This window comes from Vigna unguiculata, chromosome 10, assembly GCF_004118075.2.
Source record: "Vigna unguiculata cultivar IT97K-499-35 chromosome 10, ASM411807v1, whole genome shotgun sequence".
In the NCBI taxonomy this organism is placed as follows: domain Eukaryota; kingdom Viridiplantae; phylum Streptophyta; class Magnoliopsida; order Fabales; family Fabaceae; genus Vigna; species Vigna unguiculata.
In genome coordinates this window covers 41,097,604-41,125,277 of record NC_040288.1, presented here as the reverse complement: position 1 = coordinate 41,125,277, position 27,674 = coordinate 41,097,604, and the positions used below count along the sequence as shown (strand labels likewise).

Genomic DNA, 27,674 nt, shown 5'->3' with positions numbered 1-27,674 from the left:
TTTTTTCTCACAAAACTAAATAAATAATCCTCGTTGTTTTTTTTTTAATTATATATAATAACCCTCGTTGTTTTTTTTAATTATATATATATATTAGAAAAGAAATTAAACTATAAAAAAAATAATACCAATAAATAAAACTTAATTTGGAGTCATGAAACAGTTATACCCCTATCATCCGTGCTCTTAACAACAAAATATAATCTTCCTCAAAATTAACAAATTAATCTTTAAAATCATTTTAATCAATTCGTAAAAATTTAGAACTAAATTTAAAAATTCCCAAATAATATTAAATTTCAGTTTCATTAGATTTGAGTTTTATAAATTAAAATTAATTTAAAAAATTATTAAAAGTGCAAACATGTGGAGGAAACATAAAAATATATTTTCTCAGAAAGATCATCAGGGAATCAGTCTACTAAAAACAAACAAAATATTATACATTTATGCAAATGTATTATTAACAAATGTTTAAAATTAAAAGTCTAAAGTTTGTAAATATGCAGTAAACTTGTAAAGCGTGCACATGGATAATTGGAAATACCTATACTGAATTGAATCTTGATGTGATCAGTAATCTTGGGAACAAATTCATCCAGTAAGTTGGTGTGTCACCTTTCGAATATTATTAACTTATATCTTATAATAATTATCTTAAAGCAATTATCTTAAAGCACAACTATACATAGATCATAATTATTCTATATGAATCATTCTATTTTCATTATATCACTACAAAAAACAATAACAGTGAACAATATTGTACACCTAATTTTGACATGAACCGATAAGAGTTTCAAAAGTATAACAGTTTCATGTCTATGTACACCAAAACTGAAAACTTAAACAAAACTACAATCCTAAAATCAATATCACTATTTTTCTTAGTATTGACTTCCTTTTCCTCGAGCAGAAGAATACGAGAAGAGCCTTCCATCACCATCATCAGTGGAGAGCCTTCTGCCACTGGTGGAAGTTCCGTCATGATTGGAGCCTCCTTGGATTGAAGCTTAATGTCAACGTCAACATACTGTGTACGGACACTGGCATTAGCATCAACTTTGTTGTTCAACAAGTATCCGGCGAAGATTAGTTTGGCCGATCCTTCAAGATTTTTTATCTTATTTATCCTCTGAAAAAAAAAAAACAAAAAAGATTAGCATTCATACATAATCAAGACCGAACAATGGGAAGCAGCGGAGAAACTAAAGTCACTGGAGAAAAGTGAGAAAAGTGAGAAAAGTGAAGAACTAAAGAGTGAAAAAGGCGAAAGTGTAGAACGCGAGAGTGCAAGAGTGCAGAACGACAGAAATGAGACGACACATGTTAAATGAAACGACTATGTGATTTTATAGGATGTTGTAATAGTTGTTGTAATAAGGCTTAAATATTTTTTTCGTCATCGTTTTCGTAGTGTTTGTTGCGGATAGTCCTATTTTGAAAGAATATTTAAAATGATACTCATCTTCACAATTCGTGTTTTATTTGATCATTTTGTGTAACGTCGTTTAAATGAGTAACAGAACACTATTAAAGAGCTCAATATTGATGCTTACATATACTTTATGCTATACCTCCAAGTTATCTCTACTGTACAAATGTACAAATATATACTTCCAAGTTATCTCTACTGTACAAATGTAGATTTTTGTACAAATACGTGATTTATGTACAAATACCTGATTCATGTGCATATCAATATTGACGCTATTATTCATGCAGGTTCTGGTCCAAATCTAGATTTAGTGGTCGAGCCATATGCGACACAATTGTGAACCATATGAGTGAAACTTTTAATAATGTCACATTGGAGACAAGAGACAAACCCATTATCAACATGCTCGAGAAAATCAGAGTTTATTTAATGAAAAAATGGACCACCAATGTAAATTCAGAAACAATTACTATACACAAAACTTAAGTATACCAACCAAACAACTGTGTCACAAAACACGAAACAACAATCACAGAACAGTATACTGACATGAACCAAGGAGTCTTTAAAACGTATGTATAACCGTTCATGTCTGAAACAAAACTAAATCCTAACATATATCACTATTTTTCTTTGGTGTTGACATCCTTTTCTTCTTCTAGCGGAGCCATCGGTGGAAAGGCTTGTACCACCTCCACAGTCACCATTGGAGCGTCGTTTGATTGAACATTAACATCTAGATCAAGATTCTCAGTTCTCAGCCTTGCATTAATGTCAACCTTCCTGTTCAGAATATATCCAGCAAAGAGTAATTTGGCAGTTTGTGTGATTTTTTTTACTTTGTCCATATTCTGAACCAAAAAAACAAAAAGATCAGTATTCATTACAATGGAAATTGGAGAAATGAACTTAAGAGTGCAAAAGGTCAGAGAATGCAGAACTTGCAGAGTGAGAAGAGAGGATTTGCGACAGACAAAATGCAAGAACGACCCAATATGGTAATTTTTTATTTGTTTCTTTACATATGATAGTAATACTTGTTTCTGCATGTTTTCTCCTTTCCTTATTATTCATTTATTCATTTCTTAGTTAATCACTTTCCTTTGCATGTATTGTTCATACTTCAAGACATGATTCATATATTGAATCATTCTCCCTTCTTGTATTAATCAGTTTTTAGTGTATTTTCCTCTTGAGATTGAGATTGAATATATAGTTTGATGTGTGTTAGGGGTTAAGTCATGAATATTTAAACAGGCAAATTTTTGTGTTGATTTTAGTTTATGTGTTGAATTCACAGGGTAATCCTTTAAAAGGTATTCACAAACTAGTGGATCCAAACCTTGAAGGAAGTTATCCAATTGAGTCAGTTTTGAAGGTTAAAGCATTGTTTTTCTTTCAATAATAATTTAATACAATACATTCAATTTGATTTTCAAGATGATATAAGCCTATTTATTCTTAATTATGTTTTTTTTACAGACATTGAATGAGTTGAAAGCAAAGACACCACAAAAAGGAAATTTTAGTGGTGATAAGATCAAGAAAAGTGGGAAAAAAATAAGGACTTTGTCATGGTAGTATACATTGCTTGTATTTGCAATTGGTTGAGAACTTATTTTCTTATTGTCACAGACTTTATTGTTGATGCCTAGCAAGTCATGATGCTAGTACAATTAGGTACTTGTTTGTAACATTTTATAGAGCATTTTATGGGACAATTTATACAGTCAATGTTTGATTTGAGTGGATACCGTATTCAAAAACTGTGGTTGTATTCAAATGAAAGAATTATAATACTTTTGTGCTTGCATTTCTCCTTCGGGCTATTGTCTCCTTTGCCTACTATAAAGCCTTTTCTCTTGCACAATTCTCGTCAGGGGCTAGAATGCATAGTATCAATAAGAAGCCTAAATTGAATTTTACCTAAATAAATATTGTCGTAGGATTGTTTCAATTATTAAAAAAAGTGTATTATCCTTATTTCTAGATAAATATATTAGTAACAATTTTAAAATGTTACAAAAAAGACAATTCATAACCTTTCTTAATTGTTGTAAAATAAAATAATTGGTAACATTCATTTAAATGTTACAAAATATATAAGTAACATTTTCATTGAATGTTAGAAAATGTATTAGTAACATTTTTCAAATGTTACAAAAAAATTAAATTCGTAACATTTGTCAGATGTTAATAAAGATGCTAATTGGTAACATTTTTAGAAATGATACTAATAATACATAAAAATGTTACTAAAATATTTTGGTAACATGCACTATATATAACATGTGTATAAATGTTACCTTTGCAAATAGTAACATTTTTTTAGGCTTTAGCAACATTTTTTAAATGTTATTGAAAGTAATATATGTAGTAGTGGAAGGTGAAAGTGTAGAACGAGAGAGAATGCATAAGGACAGAAATGAGACGAGACATGGTAAATGAAAAGACTATGTGATTTGATAGGATGTTGTAATAGTTGTTGTAATAAGGTTTAAATACCTTTTTCATCATCATTTTCGTAGTGTTTGTTGCGGATAGTCCTATTTTGACAGAATGTTTAAAATGATCCTCATATTCGCAATTTGTGTTTTATTTGATGCTTTTGTGTAACGTCGTTTAAATGAGTAACGAAACAGTATTAAAGAGCTCAATACTGATGCTTACATATACCTGAATCTCCTTTTTTTGTCATTGAACTTTCCAATGAAATTTTTCGTAACATTCATAATTATCCACTTTACGTAGATCCCATTATATTCCGAAAGTCCGAAGCATCGGTCCTGATAAACCCCAATTAATAACTTCTTTTACATCAACAACACTGAAGCCCTCAACCCGTTCTAAAAAAATAGGATTTAGTGATCGAGTCATATATGACACAATTATAAACCATATGAGTGAAACTTCTATATATATTAATATTCAAATTACTCATTATGTTTTATCTATTATTTGTGTTTTCCTTTACTTATAAAAGTATAGTTTAAGAGGATAAAACAAAGTGTATTATAAAAATACTGTGTCTATTATATTATAAAAGTATAGTTTAAGAGACTGAGGATAAAACAAAGTGTATTATAAAAATACTGTGTCTATTACATTATTGATCTGTGATCGAATATCTTCTACACGGTCCGAGAATCACACACGCAAATAATTAAAATATGTTTATTGCGAAAGGAAAATAAGAATAATTAAAATATGTTTATTGCGGATGCGGGTGAAAAATATTTGAGGAACATAATTTATTTACACCTAAAGAAATGAAAAAAGTTAGAATCATAAAATACACAGTAATAAAAGCATAATAACAATTATGATTTATAAAAAAGAATATATTTGTATTATCCCATTTTCATGAAAAAAGTTAGAATCATAAAATACACAATAATAAAAGAATAATAACAATTATGATTTATAAAAAAAGAATATAATTGTATTATCCCATTTTCATGCCTACAATGTTTCCGAGAAACAATCCAAACCATATGCGAATTAAAATTTGCCTTATAATAACTTAATTTGGAGTCATCAAATAGTTATACTCCTATAGGGATGACAAAACGGGTTAGATCCAACGGACCAGCCCGTGCTAAAAGAAACGGATTGGGTTGAAGATTTCAACCCGTCAGTCCGTTCTGACCCGTCCCGTCTAGCCCGTCAACTTGACGGACCAAAGTACGGTCAGCCCGTCCTGACCCGTTGGCCCGTTTTAAAAAAATAAAATAAAATAAAATAAAAATAATTAAAAAGATTAATTTTTTAGATTATATATTTTAAATGTATAAATATATAATAATATTCTAATTTAAATCATTAACACCTACAAATTAAGTTTGAATTATTAGTTATAATTGAATAATTTAATATATAAATTTAATAATTATTTTAACTTATTTAATTAAAAACATTAACTAATCAATTAAAAGTTAAAATAATATTTTATTTGATTAAATATGACTTTAATAATAATTTATATGTATATATAAACAAATTTAAAAAATAAAATAAATTAAAAAATTTGAAAACTAATTAAAAAAAAAAAAAAAACTAGACGGACCAGCTCGACCCGGTCTGTTAGTCCGTCCTATACGGAACAGGTTGTGACTATTGGCCCGTTTCTGTTTGACGAACCAACCCGTCCCGGCCCATTTTTTGACGGGCCACATACGGGCCGGACCAAAACAGACCGGGCTGACCCATTTGCCACCCCTATACTCCTATGATCAACTATAAAACTTGAAATTATATCATCTTCAAATTTATTAATATATCAGTTATTTTCACTGGTTTAGACTACAGTGATCTTAAATAAGAATTTTTGTAAAATACTCTATAAATGTTGTGTGCAATTCGAAGACACAGAATGAAGAAACTCAACTGGAAAGAATAATGATTTGGTACATAACATGGTAAACTTAAATCAAAAGGAAAACCAATGCCACTGTAAATTGAAACCCTAAGGTGATTCTGTTGTCCGACTTCACAAGATAAGTGCACCAGAAACATAAAATAAAAATCACTTCCACAACTTCCGCAATGACATATTTTTTTCAGTCTCCTTTTTCATCACCTTGGCCACCGCCATCTCAAAATCCTCCTGAGTCACGTGTACCCTCCTCTCCCTCAAAGCAAACATACCGGCTTCAGTGCATACAGCCTGCATACCAGACATAATTTGAGTATCAGTCAGCCTCAGATACTGAGATAATTCATTGATTTAACACGGACAAACTAAATTGCTCTGCGCTTGCGTTATTATAAATACTTAAATTCATCACTTTATGATTTATGACCGATTTCGTTTCACATTCTGTGACAAATGCACAACCTTAGGGCTTACTTGTTTTATTTCGTCATCGATTCTAGCAGCATTGCTGATTTTTTTGGATATTATAATGGGTTCTCTTGTCAAATCGTAATAAAATCTCACTATTATATACAAGGCTCAGTATCCTGTGTAATACTAAAACATGTCAAATATCTCAACTAGTTACTAATCCATTATAATCTCCCAATCACAAAAACAGTGGTTTATTCTTTGCTACTGTTTCCATGTATTCATACGTCCAGCCAAGCATACTATACTCATTCTGTATCGTCTGTCTTGGTGGCTCAATATTCTGCAATAAACACTCTCATGTGATAATGCACCATTATTTTTTTAATGTATTCCATTTTATCAAAGTCCTTCCTAATATTTTGACTTTTTTCACGGTATCTAGGCACAAACAAACTCAATTTTTATTTACTCTAACTCTCAGACGAACTTACAAAAAAACCCAGCTTCTGTGCTACTTCCTTAACAATGTTTACTACCAAAACACTTAATTTGCCTCTAGAACTGAGATATTATATTGAATAATAATCCAACAATCTAATCTAAACCAGTTAAAACTTGATAGATAATCCAATTCATTACATTGTACAAATTATATATGAAGGCACCGATCTTTTGAATAAATATACCATATGCTAATAATTCTTAGATATGAGATCAGTAACACCATCACAAATTGCTTCAACAAGGACATTTAGCAGATGGGGTAAGAAACATAAGATGCAAATGAAGAAAAATACCTTAAGTTCAGCACCAGATGCTCCATTCATCTTCTCAGCAATCTTCTTTAAATCAATGCCGCGCATTAAATTCATTCTCCTTGAATGGATTTTCAAAATATCCAGCCGAGACTGCACAAACAAATACAGTTATTTTAAGGAATATTGTTATGACCAGGTGCACCTTTTATCCCATTACAAATATATTAACAAGTAACATGAAGGGAAAAATGAACACCTCTTCATTAGGGTTAGGAAATTCAATCTTCCTATCAATTCGTCCAGGTCTAAGGAGAGCTTGATCCAAGATATCAATCCTATTTGTTGCCATCAAAACCTACAATTTGAAAATTTATCTTCAGAACCTCCACAAAGAATTGTGAAGTTATCTCAAATGAATTAAATAGAGTAAATAATATTTGATATGTTCAACTGGTTCAACTTTCTATTTATAACAGTGGACATCAGACTAGCTTTAAAATTCCCCATTTTCCCTTAAGTATGGCATAACAGTATACAGCCCCCTTTACCTTGATCTTATTTGAAGCTTCAAATCCATCCAGCTGGTTGAGAAGTTCCAGCATAGTACGTTGTACCTCACTATCACCATTGCCACTTCCAGATTCCATACGAGCAGATCCAATGCTGTCAATTTCGTCCATGAAGATAATTGATGGAGCATGTTCCCTGTCAAGAAGACAAGAGTTGCATGATAATATTTACATATAAAAACCGATTAGGCAAGTCTGCAAATAACAAAGATGACAGTTTATGAATAAAAAGTTTAAGCATAACTTCTTAAGGAGAATAAAAATGTTCTTCTTCCCTCTACAAATGCACTTTTTAGTGGAAATTCCAAAAAAGACATAATACTCACACCAAATTTCATCAACACCTGTTACATTGTATGCATCTAAGGCCAAATTTTACAATCAAAGTCTAAGAAACTATGCTTAAACTTTGCTCTGGATCCAGTTAACCCATCCCCTCTTAAAACTATCCCCAACTAACAGTCATAACGCCAAGAAAACTTTACTTTTAGAGGAATGCTAGAAAGACACTCTCAAACACACTGGCCCATTAGTTAGACTTTATTGAAAGCTACAAAATCAAGAAAGGCTCGTCAAATGATTGGGAACTCAACAATTTTTTTGGGTTTTTCAATCAATTAGAGAGAGCCTATTGCTAGCATTTCTCTTGTATTTAACAGATAAGCTGAACAGAGGAACCTAAACAATGAGTACAAACCTGGCCATAACGAAAAGTTCCCTGACCATTCTAGAACCTTCTCCAATGTATTTCTGAACCAATTCAGAACCAGACACCCTTATGAACGTACAGTCAGTATGATGAGCCACTGCCCTAGCCAACAACGTTTTTCCTGTACCAGGTGGCCCATACAGCAGTACACCCTGTGATGTGTTCAAGAGATTCAGCAAATAGAAAATTAACATCCAAAGTTTGCTGATTTAATGACCTAAAATTAACATCCACTGCAAATTGAGAGACTACCTTTGGTTGTGCAATTCCAAGACTCTCAAAGAGCTCAGGATGCTTAATTGGTAGCTCGATAACCTACATACAGTTAACCACATATATGAGGTCCAAAAGAATTACTGATATTTTCTAAAGTATAATGTACATTACACAGAAAAATATGTCCACACAGAAAATAACATGAGTGATGCATGACAAACACAGATAAATTGATTAAAATATCAGGTCCTACCCCCGAGAGATTATGAATATTAAATGCTAATAAAATTGAAAAGCCCTACATACAGTTAACCACATATATGAGGCCTACTGATATTTTCTAAAGTATAATGTACATTATGCAGAAAAATATGTCCACACAGAAAATAACATGAGTGATGCATGACAAACACAGATAAATTGATAAAAATATCAGGTCCTACCCCCGAGGGATTATGAATATTAAATGCTAATAAAATTGAAAAGCCCTACATACAGTTAACCACATACACGAGGCCCAAAAAAATTACTGATATTTTCTAAAGTATAATGTACATTACGCAGAAAAATATGTCCACACAGAAAATAACATGAGTGATGCATGACAAACACAGATAAATTGATAAAAATATCAGGTCCTACCCCCGAGAGATTATGAATATTAAATGCTAATAAAATTAAGCCCTACATACAGTTAACCACATATATGAGGCCCAAAAAAATTACTGATATTTTCTAAAGTATAATGTACATTACGCAGAAAAATATGATGTCCACACTGAAAATAACATGAGTGACGCATGACAAACACAGATAAATTGATAAAAATATCAGGTCCTACCCGAGAGATTATGAATATTAAATGCTAATAAAATTGAAAAGTCCTTTGCAGTGCACCTCTTTGATTTCTTTGATTTGCTGGTCTAAACCACCGATCATGTCATACGTAGAATCAGGAACTTTCTCAACTTTCATCAGATTGACCAACGGATCAACTTTACTGGGCAGAACTAAATGAAGAACATAGCTATCATTGCGAAGTGCAACTCTAGTGGATGGAGTGATCTTTGTAATGTCAATATTTTTGTCAATGTCGACAACATATTTTCCTTCGGGGTGGACCTGAGGAAAAGTAAAGGAAAATCAGCACTTCATCTTGGTTCTCATCCTGGTTTTTACTAATTTCACAAATAAACAAGCACTACACACCCATCTGATGAAGTCAAACGTTTGTAAACAAAAGATGAAAATAAATGATGCAGTGTCGATAGATACATCTTTTCAGAACTAAACATTGCTTTAAATAATCCAACACTCAGCAATACTTGAGTATTGAAAAAGTTAGCAAGCAAGCAGACGTAAATGTTGTAGAGTAGAAAAGCAGGAGATCATAAATATAAACATAGATCTATACAAAAATTAGCAAAATAGTATTTAAGTATACACTCATACACCAAAAGGAGATACATATTTATAAATACAATAGGAGAGTGTGAAAGAAAAATGACCAAAAATGAAAGAAAAAGAGATAAATTAGGATTTGACCTTGACAAGGACTTTGTTCTTGCCCATCACTTTGACAACTTCACCGACATAGGAGCCAGGCTCTTGAAGAAGCTGCAACTCTTCGCGAAGCATCCTCACTGTCGGAATTGTAAAGAAAAAGAAGGATGAATAGAATTGGATAAGGGGAACCGAAAGAATAAAGTAGGGCTAGGGTTAGGGTTAGCAGACCCCTTGAATTGAGCTCGTTACGCTGAGCCTCAAGACGGTTGAGGTTATGCGTCTTTTGACGGAGAAGGAGCTGGTGCTCGTGGATGTTGAGAGAATAGTAGTGGCGGAGACCCTCGCCCTGCTTGGTGGGCTTGGCGGAGCAATTCTCCTCCGGCACAACCTCCACATGCTTCACTTCAACTCCCGCAAGAGCCATAGATACAAAGATAGATCTCTCTCTGCCTTTCAGCGATGAAAATCAGAGCAAAACCCAAACCACCACCTGCTTGATCCTCTTTCTTCTTCTCTCTTCTCTTCTCTCTTTCCTGGGTTATGTCGGTCGGTATAAAGGAAATACCAAAAGCAAACCGGTTCAAGTACTGCTACTTGCCTTGCCAAACACTACAACCAATCTCACTCCCATTTTTCTATTGGGCCCTCCTGCTTTGCATGGGCTCTTTGGCCCAACAATATTTCTTGTCACCAATTCCTTCTCATTTTTAAGGCTTTTGCTTCCTGCAACAACCCATCATTACTAACTGAACCTCATATTAATAAAAGACATTTAAATACTATAAAATAATAAGAAGAGAAAAAACACGATAAGATAATAATAAGAAGAAAATTAATATGTTATTCTGAAATGCATTTGATGTGTTCTGAAAAAATCATTTCAAACATATGACATTATATATGTCATGAAAATCTTGTTTTGAAAAACTTGTTTTAAATTGTATTTCATTGATTGATTTCAAAAAATTTATTCTGCAAATTTCGTGCTTGAAATCTTATTAGGAAAATCTTGTTTCAAAAATCATCTTTTAAAAAATTTATTCCCAAAAATTTTATAACGGGTAAATTGGAAGTCAAGGATAAAAGAGTTATTTCGAAACATGGAGCGTGCGTCAAGAAATTACGTGGTGCAGTAAGAAAGGCCCATGTTTACCCAATCTTCACTCTTTTGGGCTCAATCAGTTATACATTAAGGACAAAGCGGTAAAATCCAACCTCGGAAAATTATTCATTATCTAGTATTTATTTATTAATTGATTGATCGAAAAGAAAGAGAATGAGTGAAAAGTAATGTGCGGACAGGAGCGACGTGGGAGGAAGGAAAGAGCATACGTGGTGCGATAGTGTGTGCATCCCCGCAGCAGATCAAATAAAACAAACCAAATACATACATCACTATCATCATCGTCATCTTCATCTTCTTCACTCTCTCACATTCCCAATCTCATCACGCAGTTTCATTCACTTCTCCTCTCCAATCTTTAGGGTTTTGATCCTTTCTCGCATCGGATCTTCAAACTCATCTCCGATCTCAAAATGCCCGCTGTTTATGGAGCTCGCTTGACCACCTTCGAAGACTCCGAGAAGGAGAGTGAATACGGTTACGTTCGCAAGGTTCGTTCCTTCTTTTCTCCACTTCTCAATTCCTCGCCCTTTTTTATTATATTCGTTTATCAATTCCTCGCTGCCATCTACGTTTCCGTCACCCGATCCAAACCCAATCACCGCTTTGCGTGTTGATCTACGCCTCCGCTGCAATTTCACACCTTCGCTCTATTACTTATTTCTCATTATATCACCGTTTTCTTCTACAACCGCCCCTTTGTATCTTCAATCTCTTCAATTACTACCCGATCTAACTTGTTTTTCTTCTTTTAACTTCTTTCTTTCTTTTTTTTTTACCGTTTTGCCATACATTCTACACTTTTTCCGTCAAATTTCTTGATGTTAGATCCCTTTTAAGATGTGATCCACTTATTTCACACGTGTTAATAAATTGTGTTTTTCCAATGAAAACAGGTCTCGGGACCAGTCGTGGTTGCAGATGGCATGGCTGGGGCTGCTATGTATGAACTGGTGCGTGTTGGCCGTGATAATCTCATTGGAGAAATCATTCGTCTCGAAGGGGATTCTGCTACCATCCAAGGTGCAATTATGAAACTGCATACTGCGTTGAGGATACCGCATTTTCTTCTTTCAACCGTTATGTTGCTTTTTGTTACTTTTTAACCGTTATGTTGCCTTTTGTTAGTTTTTAATGAAAACTTTTGGTTCTCTGCAATTTTAGTTTATGAGGAAACTGCTGGTTTGATGGTTAATGATCCAGTGTTACGGACACACAAGGTCAGATTCCGTATACCTTTTTCTTATGTTTAAATTCTTACTGCGAACTTCAGCTGATAATCGGTATTTTTATAACAGCCGTTGTCCGTGGAGTTGGGGCCTGGAATATTGGGGAATATTTTTGACGGAATTCAGGTGTGCTTTTTCCCTAAGCAAAGCATTTAAGGACTATCTCACTTCAATTGCTATATTTTAACAAATTAATGATTTAAGTTTTCGTTTTCTTGCGTGCTGTTTCTAACGTAAATGTTTCTTTATTGTTGCAGAGGCCTTTGAAAACTATTGCTAAAAGATCTGGCGATGTCTATATTCCTCGGGGTGTGTCTGTTCCGGCACTTGACAAAGATACACTTTGGGAATTTCAGCCTAAGAAAATTGGTACTAAAGAAATAAAATTATTTTTCTTTTTATTATTAATTTCTATACAGAACAGAATTACATGGACCATTTTTTTATGATATTCTACTTTATTCACTGATGACAGGTGAAGGCGACCTATTAACTGGTGGAGATTTATATGCTGTATGTTTCTGTTGCCTTTAGGTTGGCTTGCAAGTTGTTCCTGTTTTATGTATCTGTTTTTTTTCTAAATCTTGTGAATTATTTACCGTTGCAGACTGTTTTTGAGAACACTCTAATGCAACATCATATTGCACTTCCTCCTGATGCCATGGGAAAGATTACCTACATTGCACCCGCTGGCCAATATTCTATAACGGTCAGTCTTTTTTAACTCCTTTCCTATAATGTATTGTGCTTTTTTTGGGAGATGGTAATGCTTTAGTCCATTATTTGCTTTCTGACATCTTTTTGGAGATATTCACGACCTCTCTTTCTCTTTTCTTCATGTTTTCCTGATGATTGCAGGATTGCGAAACTTACATACATATTCGACATTTCTATTCTCGCATTCAGTAGCTTTTCATATTCTCTGCAATCTATGATTTTAATTCTTCCATTATTTTCAGGATACTGTATTGGAACTTGAGTTTCAAGGTGTCACAAAGAAATTCACCATGCTTCAGGTTTTTAACCATTTATTTTGTTCATTGTAGTAACTTCATTGAAGTATTGCTTTTCCTTATCAGTATCTTACATTACAAGATCCTTGTGTGTACTTTACTCATTTTCAGACCTGGCCTGTACGTACCCCAAGGCCTGTTGCATCAAAACTTGCAGCTGATACTCCTCTTCTTACTGGTCAGGTAAACTAAGTTGTTATCAATTGTCTCATCCATTATGTAATTGTGATAATTTTCATGCCTAATGACTTCTGTTTTGTGCAGCGTGTTCTTGATGCCCTTTTCCCCTCAGTTCTTGGTGGGACCTGTGCCATACCTGGAGCTTTTGGCTGTGGGAAAACAGTTATCAGTCAGGCTCTTTCTAAGGTAAACTTAATACATCTTAACCAACTTGCTTTTTGGAGGAATTTTGGGAGGGTGGGGGGTGTATGCAGCCTTATGCAAGGAGTCAGCTTCGAGATTCAAACTCATGAACTAGTCACCGGGTGAAACTGTATTGTGCTTGGGATAACTCTCGACCTAATACACTCCATTAAGACATAAAGGCTTTTATTTATAAATATTATCTGTAATTTTTCTTTCCCCCTTTTTGGCAGTATTCCAATTCTGATGCTGTTGTCTACGTTGGTTGTGGGGAACGTGGAAATGAAATGGCAGAGGTATGTGTTTTTTTTTTTTTTCAGTTACCTGTATCGAAATACTGTTTTTCTTATTTTGCAGATGGCAAACTAATTGAATGATTGTTCAGGTCCTCATGGATTTCCCCCAACTTACAATGACATTACCTGATGGTCGTGAAGAATCTGTCATGAAGCGTACAACACTGGTGGCTAACACTTCAAACATGCCCGTGGCAGCCCGTGAAGCTTCAATTTATACAGGTGACTTTGTAGCTCTTAAATTCTAGAACATCCTTTATTGTCGAGAATTCATATATACTAATTCTCTTGAATTTCCAAGTATAATTTAGTTGTCTTGTGATAGTCTTGTAGGATTTCAATCAGTTGCATATCTCAGCCAGTGCTCTGCAATAAACTTTGTTGTAGATCTGTGCTTAGTGTCAAAAATATTCTCCATATTTGTTAATTTTCATTGGGCTTTATTTTTGTTATATTTGCCCTTGTAATGGACTATTTTGACCTCTACTGAATTTTTTTTTTAATTGCAGGAATCACATTAGCTGAGTATTTTAGAGATATGGGTTACAATGTCAGTATGATGGCTGATTCTACATCTAGATGGGCAGAAGCATTGCGTGAAATCTCTGGACGACTGGTGAGAATTTTATTGCCCTAATAGTAGTTAATAAGTCTTGCCTGTGAGGAAAATTGTTTATTTTATTTTTGTGTGCTTAAAATACATATATTATTTTGAGGAAAATTGTAGTTTTATTTTGAGAAGTTGAATTTTCTTTCCTGACTTGTATAAACTAGACCATTTATATACAATTATGATTGAAACACACGAGGAATGGACCTTGGTCAGTGTATTTGATGACATTGTTCTCTTCCACAGGCAGAGATGCCTGCAGATAGTGGATATCCTGCTTACCTTGCTGCTCGTTTAGCCTCTTTCTATGAACGTGCTGGGAAAGTAAAATGTCTTGGAGGCCCTGAACGTACCGGTAGTGTAACAATTGTTGGTGCTGTTTCACCACCTGGAGGAGATTTCTCAGATCCTGTGACATCTGCAACCCTCAGCATAGTTCAGGTAAAACTTTACCTTCAAATATGGTTAAGTGGTAACTGTAAGTCAGCGATAAGCTTCAGGTTGTTTTTGACTAATGTCCACCAATATATCACTATGAATATCCATCTAGTTAGTTCCTCTTTTACCTATCCTTCAATGACTTCCAATTGATTGTATAAGTTGATATTCGCTGATTGACAGGTTTTCTGGGGTTTGGACAAAAAGCTTGCTCAGAGGAAGCACTTTCCTTCGGTGAACTGGCTTATTTCTTATTCAAAATACTCAACGGTATGTCCTGAAGTTGGTTTCTTAGTAACTCATTTTCCTGCTGTGTTCACCTTTATGCATATACTTCATGTTTTTGTTCCATAATTTTTCTATTAATATTTACTTTTTGGTATCTTTAGGCACTCGAATCCTTTTACGAACAATTTGATCCAGATTTTATAAACATTAGGACTAAAGCTCGTGAAGTTCTGCAAAGAGAAGATGACCTGAATGAAATTGTCCAGGTGTGTTGTTGGTTCTATAATGTTGATTGTTTGTTAAAAAATACACCCATGCATAGGATGGGGTTAAGAATCGTTTAGCATCTTCTGAGAATAGACGAGGTATCATAAGCAACATGTTGACAGACCATTATGTAGTCAAAACTTGGGTATCAATGTGATGCATAACCTGATGAGTGGAGCTCTAAATGCTACTACTAAATTATGGTGTTTGTAGTTCAGAAAATTTGTTAGGATGTGTATCCTTTTGTTCTACAACTGGATAATTTATTTCCTGTGTTGTACTCCAGCTTGTGGGCAAGGATGCTTTAGCTGAAGGAGATAAGATCACCTTAGAAACTGCGAAGCTTTTGAGAGAGGATTATCTTGCTCAAAATGCCTTCACACCGTAAGTTTCTTTGTAATTAGTTAACTTCTTTAGTATGTATTATATTATCTTCTATTTGCTGTTCTTATGTTGCGACCTTTTGTGTGGCTGTGATAGATATGACAAATTCTGTCCCTTCTACAAGTCTGTTTGGATGATGCGTAACATTATCCATTTCTACAATTTGGCCAATCAGGTATGGAAGGTCTAAGGAATCCGACAATGGTTTAGTTTTGTTTATATTATAAAAAAATGCATGTAAACATAAAGATGGATTTTGTTTTTAGTTCGTTGCATCATGTCTGTCGTCCCTCTCAGATTGGGACAACAAATGGTTGTTTCTTACTGTGTTCTGCATTCTTTATGATACCTCAGCTAATGTGTTATTAGTCTTGCCTGAAGAAATTTCAGTCAAGATGGCTAAATTGCGTTCAAAGTTTAGAAATTTAATCTAGGCTGGCTACATGTGCAGGCAGTAGAGAGGGGAGCTGGTTCAGATGGTCAGAAGATAACTTACTCCCTCATCAAGCATCGTGTGGGAGATCTCTTCTATCGATTAGTGTGAGTAGTTGTAGTGCTACACATGATGACTTATTTTGACATATGAAGTAGGTCTTATTCTATTAATCTGTTGTCATTGCAGGTCTCAGAAATTTGAGGATCCAGCAGAAGGTGAAGCTGCTTTGGTGGCCAAATTTCAGAAGTTACACGAGGACCTAACTACCGGTTTCCGCAACCTTGAGGATGAAACCCGGTGAACGAAGATGATGTGGGTAGTTTGCGCAAATATTGTGTTAATCCTATTTAAGAGGCAGTCTAGCGTACCAGGTTGCAACGTTCCCAGCGTTCTCGTATTTCACTGTTTGATTCATTCATATCACATTTATTTCCTTTCTTGGTGCTGGTTTGGCTTTTGATCTAGTTTCATGTGTAGCTGTAATCATGTGTTTTAAGTCAATCCCCAGTTTGTTTATTGAGAATAAGAAACGAAACGTCGCTCTTTCGATATGTATTTAGGAGAATAAAATTATTTTAGAACATTAAATGCCTGAGGGCATGAGGATTCTGGATTCACAGGGTTGGAATTTTTGGGGGATGTGGATCATGTTGAATCCTGTATTTCATAGATGGACTTTTTTGTAGCAATGAGTATTTATTCGAATTATTTTGCTTGTCAAATTTAGAGCTACTAATAATATTTAAACGATCTTCTTTTCCCGCACCCTTCATAACAATAGCGCCACATAACTATTTCTGGAACCATAGTGATTACGTTTTAAGCATATCTATAAGGAACTACAAATTATAAATTAACCAAGTATCATTCTTATACATTGTGATATTGCATAGCATTTATCATTGGTCATGATATGGAATATATTAATTAAACAATCTAGTTATTATAACATTGGTTATTATCATACATTTTTTAAATAAGTTCATATTAGACATTACATTTTTTTAAAAAGTTCATACTAGACTGTTAGACATTGGTGTTATAATAGAAGATCTTATTAAAAAGAAAAAGAACATAAAAACATAGGGACCTTGAATATGAAGTTATTATAATAGATATATTTAGGTTTTCGTTCATATTTTTAAAGCCCAACTTGATGGGCCAGTGCTCACACACAGAACAGAAGTCCTTGGTGATGGACTTTTACAACCACAGTTCTTGGCCCTGTTCATACAAACAAACCCTCTTCCCATAACCACGTATTCTCTCGTCACAATATATTACTTTACTACTCAATTAAACTTCGCTATATTTATAAGTAATTAACACGCTCTGAAAACTGTCCATTCTCTTACCTGCAACAAATCAAGCAACCTCGAAACGCACCTATATAAGAAATCACTTCAACACAAAACAATGACGTATTATTAATACTCAAATGTGTAACAACAATAAAGCATGGTTCTATCCGTTTCTTTTATTTCTTTCGTCACTAACATATATCTGATCCCCTCATTTATTTTAAGGTAGAATAATTATTTTTGTACTTAATAAAGAAATGCTCCAATGTAACATGTACTAAAACTATTTGACATGCTAAATATGATTTAAACATTTCCAGCCTTAAACAAGTAATCGTTTTTCACGTTAAAATTCCTTGTAACCATATCAGCTTCTGTGCATTATGCATTTCCCCTTGCACAATTAATAAAAAAAGAAGAAATTTCGTTGAAGACAACAACATACGTATTATACGAAATACAGCTTGGTCCAAAACAAAGTATTAATGTATAGTGATAAATGCACACGGCATTGAAATTAACCCACAAATACAAGTGATAAAGGATTTGGCTTCATACTCGCAAAGCGCAGTGAACCAATCATCCAGGACCAACTTTAGGAATATCATAATGCTCACTCATGTTTGCAAGATACTGATTGAAATCTTGAATTCTATCACGGTGAGATTTATTAGAAATCTTTGCCAATCTGTGAACATCAAGTTGCTCCCTCTGCTCTATGTATCTCCTCTCTGCCGGAGTAAGATGATCATCATAATGGGCAACCTTCCCTTTCCCACTGCTCAATTCCCTCGCCGTATTTGTATCCTCTTCATTACCATCTTTACCTTCTTCTGTACTTCCACCTAAATCAAATAACATTACGTATACAACACCATAATCTATGCTCAATTCAACACAACTATCACACAAAATTAACACAAAGACAGAACAGTGCCTCTGTATGCAAAGTTATGATATCTAAGACCTATCTTTCATACTCAAAGCTCCCATAACATTGCCTCTTATCATACTTAAGGGCAACAAAAACAATATATGTACACATAAATTGAAGGGTTTAACCCGATTAAGATTATTGCGGCTATCGCTTACCTTGACCACAAAACACATACAAATTTTTTATCTTTGAGTCAGCCATACCATACAATTTATTTTATGTTTTACTCAGCCATAATGAAAACATCACACAGATAAAATAATTAGAGTCAGAAACGTTAATCAAAGAACACAAAGATATGAATCAACCTGCTGAAATATCATCTTCGGCAACTTGCAGAAGTTGATCTTGGTTTCTCTTGTTCTTCTTTTTCTTCTTCTTCACCCCACCGGCCACATCCAGCGCTTTCCCCTTCAGCTTCAATTTCCCACCAACAACATTGTCATACGATGACATCTCTGTCCCAGAAAACAAAACACTATTGAAGACAATTTTTTTTCCAAATAAAATTTCTAGAAAGTAAAGAACGAAATGACCCGTGGGGTAAATGAATATTTAGGGGTATTATCAAAAACCCTAATTTGAATCGAGTATTGAACGAGCAAACATTAACTCGCAAATACTGAACATATAATTCGAAAAATTCATATAAGACAACTAAAAAATCAGAGTGAAAACAATATTCTCATTGAAATCATTAAATCGGAAAGGTTGAGAAAGTAATAAGAATTAGAATCGCACCAATACATAAACGCAGAAACGTCCGTCAAACTTTCCGATTTTAGGGTTCAAATGGATTTTAAATTCTCAATCTTACACGCCTCTTTAAAGAGAAGAGCACCATTTATATTATCATGGTCTACATATAATATATATTATTCTGAATACCTATTTAAAATTTACAAATAAAACCGGATTATTAAAATAAAATTCTAAATTTTAATTAAAAAAATAAAATATTTGTCTACATAATAATTTATTATTAAGTTTTTGATGTTCAACCGTACTTGTTATAAAATAATCGCATAAGCTATATCAATCGTTATTCCTCTTATACGAACAGAACTATTAATCATTCTTGTTTCGGGTTAGGGACCAAGAGCCTACTAAAGAACCTCTTCAAGCTTACTCCACTTCTCACTGCAGCGATAACTTCTTCTCCAAGGAAATTCACTCATTTGCTCGATCGGCTGGGATGACGATTGGGGTACCTGTCTAAAGGGCTCCGATGCCTAAGTCAGTAATGAACCGATCGGTGTATCAGTGTAACTGCTGTAATAAATGCGAATTTTAGATCCTCACCAACCTACCTTTGGGCCCTATTTATAGTTTTCGGTGTGGACTTGTGATTATGGCTCCTTAATCACGGCCCAATGATCCTTTAATTAAGATTATTGACTCGTTTAACGTTAATTAACCTGATTGACCGGTTGTTTGACCGTGCAACCGATGGTCGCTTGACTGGGTTAGTTATACCCCGTTTTTAACAAGTGAACGATTCGTGTATGGCTGATCGACCGACGGACGCATGTAAAGGACTACGCGAATCTAAAGAGATTGATCAACCGATCGACCCGATGGTTGATCAACTGATTGTCCTTTATTAGGTTTTGGTGTTGTTCGTGCGTGGCCGATCGACCGATGTCCCATTGGGGATCAGAATGTCACTCGTTTATGTGTTATCGATTGACCGACGGGCCTGAACGTGGTTGGCTTGTGAGACCGATCAATCGATTGCTTCTGGCGATACAGTAACTTATGTGTATAACCGTTTGACCGATGGTCCTACAATTTGTTCACCAGGCCGTTCGACTGATGGTCTCTCAACGATGCTATGTGGTTTGTTTGTAGAACCGATTGACCGATGGTCCTACACAATTTATTTACCAGACCGTTCGACCAATGGTGTTTTATATACGAGTTTTTCCAATCTTATCCGATGGGCCTGGAAATTGACTTTGACCGATTGACCGATGGGACATTCTGTACAATTCTCATACTTGTAATAGTTTCAAATCAATTATGTGAATTCTCTTTCTTCTCTTCAAATATAAAAAAATAAATAAAAAAAAGTGTTTGTACACTAATATCGTACTCAGATATAGCTGCCTCTTCTAAGTAATATTTCTCATTTGTTGTTATAATCCATTATTGGTTCAACGAACATAGTAGTTAAATAATCCCATCGTGTTACATAATACTTTTGTTCGGTTCTATCGCTATTTTTTCCATTCCTCTAACTTAATATTATATCAGTGTATGGATGGTGAGATCTCATATTTTGACTATCATGAAATTTTTTCTTTTCGTGTCGAGATATTAGTTTTTATTGATTTATTCGTTTATGAATAATTTAAAAAGAAAAATCATCAAGATATAATAAATTGAATAATTAAAAATTACTCTTCAAATTAATGAATTTGTGCTCACCAAATATTACACAAATATTACACTGATTGATTAATTTTTTATACCATAGTTTTAGAAAAATCCTATCAACCTCTAATTTGAATAATTTGTGAAAGTATTTGAAAACATTTTTAGGAGTTTTATTTAAATCCTCACTTTTAAAACATTTTTATTTTGTTCTCTTTGTTAATAATTGTTGCATTGGAAAGTGCTTATACATGTATTGCATCTTTGGGATTTGTTCATGTATTGCATTTTGGGCCTTTGTTTCTAGTTTTTGTTGATTAAATTATGTTTTTTGTTTTAACATTGTGATGAGTTTTGGTACTAATAACCTGTTAACAGTATCAATTCATTAAAAAGAAAACTAAAAACTAACACATCATTTCGGATAATCTAGATCTAAAAAATTACAAATAAATATATAAAGAAAGAGATTATTAAAATATGTATATAAGTCTTCTAATATGTAATGTAAAGGTCTATATAAGTCATATAAAAAAGATAGTGTATTAAAAATTCCTTAAAATATATATATATATATATATATATATATATATATATATATATATATATATATATATATATATATATATATATATATATATATATATATATTTGTAATGTAAATATATTAAGAGCTCTCAAGAAAAACGGATATTGATTCCCGAGAAAAAGAAATGAATGAATATTATATTGGGAAAGTTTTGAAACAGGGAGCCGTTGAATCAAATTTTAATACAATCTTGCTCTTTACATAGTCTATATGTTGTACACTCTAATGCATCTTGGTTACTACTAAACAAATATTATCCTAATATCATAAGTTATTTTTTAGTGTCATCAAATAAATTTTTGTTCAATCATCCAAAAGAACATTTTTCATTTCAATCATCAAATACTTTCATGTGGTTTTTATGATTGAAGAGGTAAAAAATTTAAACCAGACTAAATTGCACTAAGCATCGCAACCTTTCTCACACATCACTGCCAGAGAACATGATAGATAAACAAATCAACACAGCTGGATCCCAAAATCAAGTTCCGGCATTAGATAAAAAATTGTGGTTCAATAATTAATATTCCTCATATAAAGTCTACTCTAACATTCGTCTACCAAGCAAAGGCTGTAACAATATAAGACAACAGATGGTGTTCTTAGTTTTCACATGGCATAAAAGCCAATTGGGACCAGATAATCATTTTTCAGTATATTCCTGGAATTATTCTGTAGGGTACCTTGTCGCAATATAGTTTCCAGTACTTGCCATACCTGCATGCAATGAAAATTTTCAACTTCATTTGCAATGGTGATGATCCAGAAGAACGAAAGACTCGTCCAATTTCAATTTCAGACAACGTAAATGATTTCATCATTAATAAAATAATGGTTTTGAAGAACCATTCATTTTATTCTTTATAATTGTTCTACTTTTATGGAAAACAAATTGCTAGCAATATGGATAGAAACGATCTTATAAATTTGTTTCTTTTGCCAGAACTACCACTTTATATTGAGATGTGCTCAAGATTATTATTATTTTTCTAATACTGTTATTTGCATGCACACTTACGAAACAGTATAATTCCACTGGGCTACCGTTGTGTTGATTTCATAATGCTACACAAATCATGCCTATGTATCCCACCATTAAGATGCAACTAAAAAACAACGTAGTTCAGGCTAAAGAGGGTGTTCGGGAAACAAAATCATACAAGAGGTAACGTCAACAGATAGCATAATTGAACTGAACGCTTACTTGGATCTGCATCGATCATCGTCTCGTTTTGCTCGATCAAAGAGAAGGATGGTAAGAAAGATCACGTAGAAGTAAGGCAAAAACTGCAATGGAAAAGAAAACTCAGGTCAACATTCTCTCCAAGCTTCAACTTGTACAAAGAAAAAAGACACCCTTACATGATTAAAAAGAGCTGGGACTGTCCAGAAGAAAGCTGCCAGTATTTCAGGGACATAATGAAAATGACGGGATAATCCCCACCTGCAGGTACCAACGTTGAGAATTGAGAATTGGTAGTTCTTCTAAGACAAAGGTATATTTTTTTTAAACACGGGCATTTTTTTGATTCTGAAAAAAATAAAATAAAAGAGTACTCTACGCAAACAACATTAGGTCAGATATAAAAGACGAGTTACAGAAATTAAAAGCACCCCACTTTTTATAGAATTAGGACCTATTAAATCAATTGCCATCTCCTAAAAAAAGCCTCAAATGCCCATAATCAAGCCCAACAAATGGTGAACATAAACACCTCAATCAGAGAGAGGATGCAGGTATGGTCTCATTCTCAGTAAGCATACAGGAATTTAAGTGAAAACTTACCATCCAGAGGTTAAAAGAAGGCTTCTTTTAGTTTCCCCAGTAGTAGTGGTATACGAGGCCTCTATCTGCAAAAGTATTCATTATGTCTACCTTATATAAAAGCCTATTGGCAAATATCTGTGTAAGCTTTCTCTGACATACATTCTAAAGAAAATAGAGCTCAAATGAAATTTAGACAGCAAATACTAGGTACTACACCTTTGACGGAGCTTTTCCCCAGACCGTGCTTTTTCCATTTGTCCTACGAAATTCTTGCCTTTGCCTGTCACAGTCATAGTTGATGAATATGCAAAGAATGCCAGCCAATAAAATTGAGATCGCTAGCTGGAAGACAAAAATGAAAGTTCTCAGAAAAGTCAAATTAAAAAGGATAAAAATAAGAAAAACTTTGCAGGCAACTCCACTAACTTCACTTCTTGTTCCCCATTGCCATTGGACTACAACAGATAAGCATCACAAACAGGATGCAGATGGTACCTCAATGCCGAGATTTACGGGATGGTTGACAAGGTACATTCCAGGAGATGTATACACAGATGGAACCCACACCAAGCAACCCCAGCAAATATAAAATCCAGCTGCAAGATTTAAGTGCTGAGATTAAGTAACACGCATAATGAATTTAGCAAAAAAATATAATTTTAATAACCTATGAAATCTAATAATAACAATTCTTTTCTAATCAGAAAAAAGGCTTCAAATGGATACAATTACAGCACCCCCCATCCCCCCAAAAACTGATTTTCTCCTTTAATAACCTTGCTTCAAAAGTACAAAATATTAACACAAAAGAATAGAGCAGGTATGTCCAACAGAAACAAGAATAGGACACATGTAAACCTCGATCGTGTGCAATATCCATTGTGTTCCAATATCCAGCCTCCCACCAGAAAAACTTGGTAACATATACTAGCATTAGTGCAGTATTTACAAGCATTGAGTCGGATACTTTTCCATTTTCTTCATACTGTCAATACAAGAATACAAAATTATACAATTAACGAACGCAGGAAACATCACAAGATATGTTTATGAAACAAATTTAAGTTCTCGATTCATCTAGTACTGTATCCATCACACATCCTACTCATGGTGGTGATAAGTTGGTGCCACCAGGGCAATTAAGGAACTGCAACCGGGTAGCACAATCAACAAACCACAGCTCATATAAGCAGCAGACACAGTTTGGTATTTAATTGACTTCAATATTTATGCAAAGAAACATTATGAGACCCAACCTGTTTTATACAGTAGGTCAATGCAAGAACTGCCCATGACATCATTCCAAATCTGCAGTTCGTGAAAACTTTTATGTCAAAATATTTTCCAATGCGCGGATAGAGTTCCATCCCCTGCAAGAATGACAAGACATTAGAATGCTATTATTTACAAAAAGGGTGAACTTAATTCTTAATGTAAAACAATGCACAAGCGAACCGATTTTTACTCAAGCAATTTATCCTTATGTAACAAAAGTGGGAATTACAATCACAAAAACATCGAGACATTCCTACAATAAGAGTTTCAAAAGATCAATTGTAGCATCACTCACGAGTGCACTTTCAGTGAGACTATAAGATCAAAAGGTTGTGATTTTCTATAAGAACTTAAATGCAAGATGCATTCTCAGGTAATTTCAAAGAAAGACTCTTCAATCATACTCACATCTGATACCAACAAATCATATAAACCGGTTTACGCAGATTCATCATGCAACCAATCACTGTTTTTTTTTTTGCAATCTTGGCTATTTTCAATCGAAATAAACAGACATCAAAGAAGATAATTGGTATAAAACTGCTTAGCCAAAGCAAAGGGGTTTACCCAGTAAAAATCAATGATTATGTTTCCAGATGAGCCAGAATCTGTTGAAGATGGTGCCAAATGACCCTAGCATACATAACGAAGATCAGAAAATTCATTCAAATTAATAGGTAACAGATAGTTCGTAATTTCTGCTATTTTTGCCTCACTTTTATGTATAAGAAAATACAGAAGACAAAGCTCCCGAAGATGAGTGCTGAATATATTTCTCCCAAATGATCATAAACAACTGTAGGGTTGAATATCCCAAACCTGAAAAATGCATAAAAAAAAAATACATGTGGTTCGTCAAAGAAAAAGTAAGAGACAAAAACACCCTGCTCTGCAGAAAAAACTTGTAAAGCAGGAAAGTAACAACAGTCATCTTACAGAAGAACAAAGGGAAATTCAACTTAATTTGTAATGGTTTGCATTACCCTACAAAAGCACAGAAACAAACCTTCCTTGATGAAACTGATAAATTCAAAAGGAAAGTAACATTTTTTTTTTCTTTTTGTTCAACCCAACATATTCAATGGACATTATTAGTAATTCCGAATCCGAATCCGAACAGCGTGTCTTCAAATTTCTATTATCGGTTACTGACTACTAGTTTTTGTGCAAAAATTGAATGTGACTACTACTAAGATGCCCTTTTGAAAGATAACAGAGAATATTGAAGATGGAGATAATGACAGTTAGAAGAAAGAGAATGCCGAGGCGTAAGAGGCTCACCACCAAAGGGCAGTATAAGTAATCAAGGTAACTAAGTACGCCGCCACGCCGTTTGCCTGAAGAATGGAAAAGGGAGACTGGTCAGTGAAGTGAAGTAAAGTAAGGATTTGACAAGTGAAAGCATGGATTTGGAGAGAGGTGTGAGGTGTGTTGACCTTGTAGACAGGTTGATGTCCAGTTGGAGAAATAGGGCCGTAAACGGTTTTGGCGGGCAGAAGGAGCTGAAGCGCTGCTTCAAACACAGCATAGACCACAATGATTTTGCAAGCAGTAGCAGTTGGTCTGGGCCATATTTGAAGGAAGCCCTGTACCCCATTCTGCTTCAAATAATTCCACGTCTCAGTAACAGATCCATCAGCACCAGTCATGGTGTACCATCTGCATGCATTCAGATCAGATTTGATCATACTGAATTGAAATCAACAACAATAACAACAATGGCGAAGGGAAAACGATTAGGGTTTAACTCACAGTAGAATCACAAATGGAGGACAGAGCGTGAGAAGTGAAATCATGGAAGCATAAGTGACAATCGGTGAATGCACGGTGTCACTGTTGCCGTTGCCGGACTTCGACTGCACCATCGTCTTCTTCTTCATCTTCTCCGATTGACTCTTCTTCTTCTCTCTCTCTCTGCAGACTCACACAGATCACACATTCGTTCGGACTCAGAGACGACCCTGCCATATATCACTCCGAGTCCACACTCTCATGCGGACTCCACTTTCCACTCTCAATCCATCTTATCCGCCCAATCCCATCTCCGCTCAAATCCTCACCGTTCATTATTTTTTCTGCGTCAATAAAATCTACTTCTAATTTTCCATTTTTAAAGTATTAAGTCTTTATTTCTCCCATTTAATTTTTAACTACAAAAAGTCATTACATATTTATGATATTTTTTCTGTTAATTAATTAGCTAATTACTTTATAAGTGTGAAGCTCACACACCTTATTTTGTAGTTTCCTGGTAACTCGTGGGACACACTTTTGATTCTATATTCACTTAAACAGCAGTATCATAAATAACACTATGAAAGAGTTGTTACAAATATTTATAATGTTACATAACAACAGCAACAGAAAAAAATAAACGAAATCAAAGTTCTTTGTGTATTTTGGTATCAGCATCAGATTGAGAGAAGGAGTTCTTGACATTGACTTCAGCTGCTCCTTTGTCTTCTCTTCTAAAACTGTTTCAAACATCACACCATTAATAATCGATTCATGGCCACACAAATTAATGAAGAAAGAATCATCTGAGTGCACTCTTACTCTATATTTGGAGGAAACAAACGGAGATATGCGTGATTGAGAAGCTGTTTAAGCGTATTGTACCAACCATTAGGAAAAAAAAGTCCTGAATAGGCAGAATAAGCAATTCTTAGTTTCTGCCACTCCCAGAAGGATGGTTTTCTCTTCTGCTCTTCATCATCTGCATTACCACTGCAGACACAGAACCACACCATAAGCAACAACACCAACAGTAACACTCTCACCGACGTGTGCTCCTTATCCATGGCGGCAAAATTCATTCTTAGTCTTCTTCTCCTTCACTCTGTGGTAGCTTATGTACACGTATGTCACTCGGTTACTGTTGTGTATGTGTCACACCACAAACTACCACCACTCAACACGTTGCTTCTTTTCTTTCTTACTCACCCTTCTCTTCACTACACGTTTCACTCACCTTATTTATTCCTAATAGCTATTAAGAATCGTTAGTAATTTAATCACTGTTCATTTCACTTACGTATTTGTATTATTTCTGACTT

The 27,674-nt window shown here is 34.2% G+C and overlaps 5 protein-coding genes across 6 annotated transcripts; 1 reads left to right on the top strand and 4 right to left on the bottom strand.

Moving 5' to 3' along the window:
* Window positions 1–5,791: 5,791 nt before the first annotated feature.
* On the bottom strand, window positions 5,792–10,551 carry LOC114167012 (26S proteasome regulatory subunit 8 homolog A). The gene is made up of 9 exons (XM_028051906.1): window positions 10,214–10,551; window positions 10,025–10,122; window positions 9,377–9,601; window positions 8,516–8,578; window positions 8,252–8,415; window positions 7,534–7,690; window positions 7,242–7,340; window positions 7,025–7,135; window positions 5,792–6,104 (listed from the first exon to the last, which is right to left on the bottom strand). The coding sequence occupies exons 1-9, from the start codon at window positions 10,407–10,409 to the stop codon at window positions 5,964–5,966; spliced, it is 1,254 nt and encodes a 417-aa protein (XP_027907707.1). The 5' UTR covers window positions 10,410–10,551; the 3' UTR covers window positions 5,792–5,963.
* Window positions 10,552–11,521: 970 nt separating this feature from the next.
* Window positions 11,522–17,094, top strand: LOC114167641 (V-type proton ATPase catalytic subunit A). Its single transcript, XM_028052755.1, has 20 exons — window positions 11,522–11,599; window positions 12,005–12,131; window positions 12,273–12,328; window positions 12,407–12,463; window positions 12,595–12,706; window positions 12,813–12,850; window positions 12,945–13,046; window positions 13,297–13,353; window positions 13,462–13,533; window positions 13,615–13,716; window positions 13,947–14,009; window positions 14,099–14,231; window positions 14,519–14,625; window positions 14,866–15,060; window positions 15,241–15,327; window positions 15,447–15,551; window positions 15,839–15,936; window positions 16,033–16,111; window positions 16,388–16,476; window positions 16,559–17,094. The coding sequence occupies exons 1-20, from the start codon at window positions 11,522–11,524 to the stop codon at window positions 16,671–16,673; spliced, it is 1,872 nt and encodes a 623-aa protein (XP_027908556.1). The 3' UTR covers window positions 16,674–17,094.
* A 901-nt stretch (window positions 17,095–17,995) lies between these two features.
* Window positions 17,996–19,465, bottom strand: LOC114167644 (protein FAM32A-like). 2 transcript variants are annotated; one of them, XM_028052759.1, is made up of 3 exons: window positions 19,352–19,465; window positions 18,919–19,068; window positions 17,996–18,518 (listed from the first exon to the last, which is right to left on the bottom strand). In XM_028052759.1, the coding sequence occupies exons 2-3, from the start codon at window positions 19,064–19,066 to the stop codon at window positions 18,253–18,255; spliced, it is 414 nt and encodes a 137-aa protein (XP_027908560.1). In that variant the 5' UTR covers window positions 19,067–19,068; window positions 19,352–19,465; the 3' UTR covers window positions 17,996–18,252. The 2 variants fall into 2 exon arrangements, with proteins under 2 accessions (XP_027908560.1, XP_027908561.1); XM_028052760.1 differs by having other exon boundaries at window positions 18,077–18,506.
* Window positions 19,466–22,044: 2,579 nt separating this feature from the next.
* LOC114167643 (7-dehydrocholesterol reductase) lies at window positions 22,045–26,680 on the bottom strand. The gene is made up of 13 exons (XM_028052758.1): window positions 26,371–26,680; window positions 26,055–26,277; window positions 25,900–25,955; window positions 25,335–25,437; window positions 25,186–25,251; window positions 24,600–24,713; window positions 24,202–24,328; window positions 23,839–23,939; window positions 23,560–23,685; window positions 23,362–23,426; window positions 22,938–23,019; window positions 22,780–22,862; window positions 22,045–22,292 (listed from the first exon to the last, which is right to left on the bottom strand). Exons 1-13 carry the CDS (start codon window positions 26,496–26,498, stop codon window positions 22,226–22,228), a joined length of 1,341 nt encoding a protein of 446 aa, XP_027908559.1. The 5' UTR covers window positions 26,499–26,680; the 3' UTR covers window positions 22,045–22,225.
* Window positions 26,681–26,896: 216 nt separating this feature from the next.
* Window positions 26,897–27,465, bottom strand: LOC114167645. Its single transcript, XM_028052761.1, has 2 exons — window positions 27,175–27,465; window positions 26,897–27,092 (listed from the first exon to the last, which is right to left on the bottom strand). Exons 1-2 carry the CDS (start codon window positions 27,432–27,434, stop codon window positions 26,999–27,001), a joined length of 354 nt encoding a protein of 117 aa, XP_027908562.1. The 5' UTR covers window positions 27,435–27,465; the 3' UTR covers window positions 26,897–26,998.
* Between the last annotated feature and the right edge of the window lie 209 nt (window positions 27,466–27,674).

What these genes read in the sequence shown, in the direction of transcription:
- LOC114167012 (XM_028051906.1), bottom strand. Translation starts at nt 10,409, where the DNA reads ATGGCTCTTGCGGGAGTTGAAGTGAAGCATGTGGAGGTTGTGCCGGAG. An exon ending in GAACTTTTCGTTATGGCCAG is followed by an intron (nt 7,691 to 8,251) that starts GTTTGTACTCAT and finishes TCTTCTTGACAG; the next exon opens with GGAACATGCTCCATCAATTA. An exon ending in AAGCTTCAAATAAGATCAAG is followed by an intron (nt 7,341 to 7,533) that starts GTAAAGGGGGCT and finishes TTCAAATTGTAG; the next exon opens with GTTTTGATGGCAACAAATAG.
- LOC114167641 (XM_028052755.1), top strand. Translation starts at nt 11,522, where the DNA reads ATGCCCGCTGTTTATGGAGCTCGCTTGACCACCTTCGAAGACTCCGAG. An exon ending in CTGGCCAATATTCTATAACG is followed by an intron (nt 13,047 to 13,296) that starts GTCAGTCTTTTT and finishes CATTATTTTCAG; the next exon opens with GATACTGTATTGGAACTTGA. An exon ending in TCTACAATTTGGCCAATCAG is followed by an intron (nt 16,112 to 16,387) that starts GTATGGAAGGTC and finishes CTACATGTGCAG; the next exon opens with GCAGTAGAGAGGGGAGCTGG.
- LOC114167644 (XM_028052759.1), bottom strand. Translation starts at nt 19,066, where the DNA reads ATGTCATCGTATGACAATGTTGTTGGTGGGAAATTGAAGCTGAAGGGG. An exon ending in CGAAGATGATATTTCAGCAG is followed by an intron (nt 18,519 to 18,918) that starts GTTGATTCATAT and finishes TATTTGATTTAG; the next exon opens with GTGGAAGTACAGAAGAAGGT.
- LOC114167643 (XM_028052758.1), bottom strand. Translation starts at nt 26,498, where the DNA reads ATGAAGAAGAAGACGATGGTGCAGTCGAAGTCCGGCAACGGCAACAGT. An exon ending in TCCCAGCTCTTTTTAATCAT is followed by an intron (nt 22,863 to 22,937) that starts GTAAGGGTGTCT and finishes TTTCCATTGCAG; the next exon opens with TTTTTGCCTTACTTCTACGT. An exon ending in GATGATCGATGCAGATCCAA is followed by an intron (nt 22,293 to 22,779) that starts GTAAGCGTTCAG and finishes CATTGCATGCAG; the next exon opens with GTATGGCAAGTACTGGAAAC.
- LOC114167645 (XM_028052761.1), bottom strand. Translation starts at nt 27,434, where the DNA reads ATGAATTTTGCCGCCATGGATAAGGAGCACACGTCGGTGAGAGTGTTA. An exon ending in TTGTTTCCTCCAAATATAGA is followed by an intron (nt 27,093 to 27,174) that starts GTAAGAGTGCAC and finishes TGTTTGAAACAG; the next exon opens with TTTTAGAAGAGAAGACAAAG.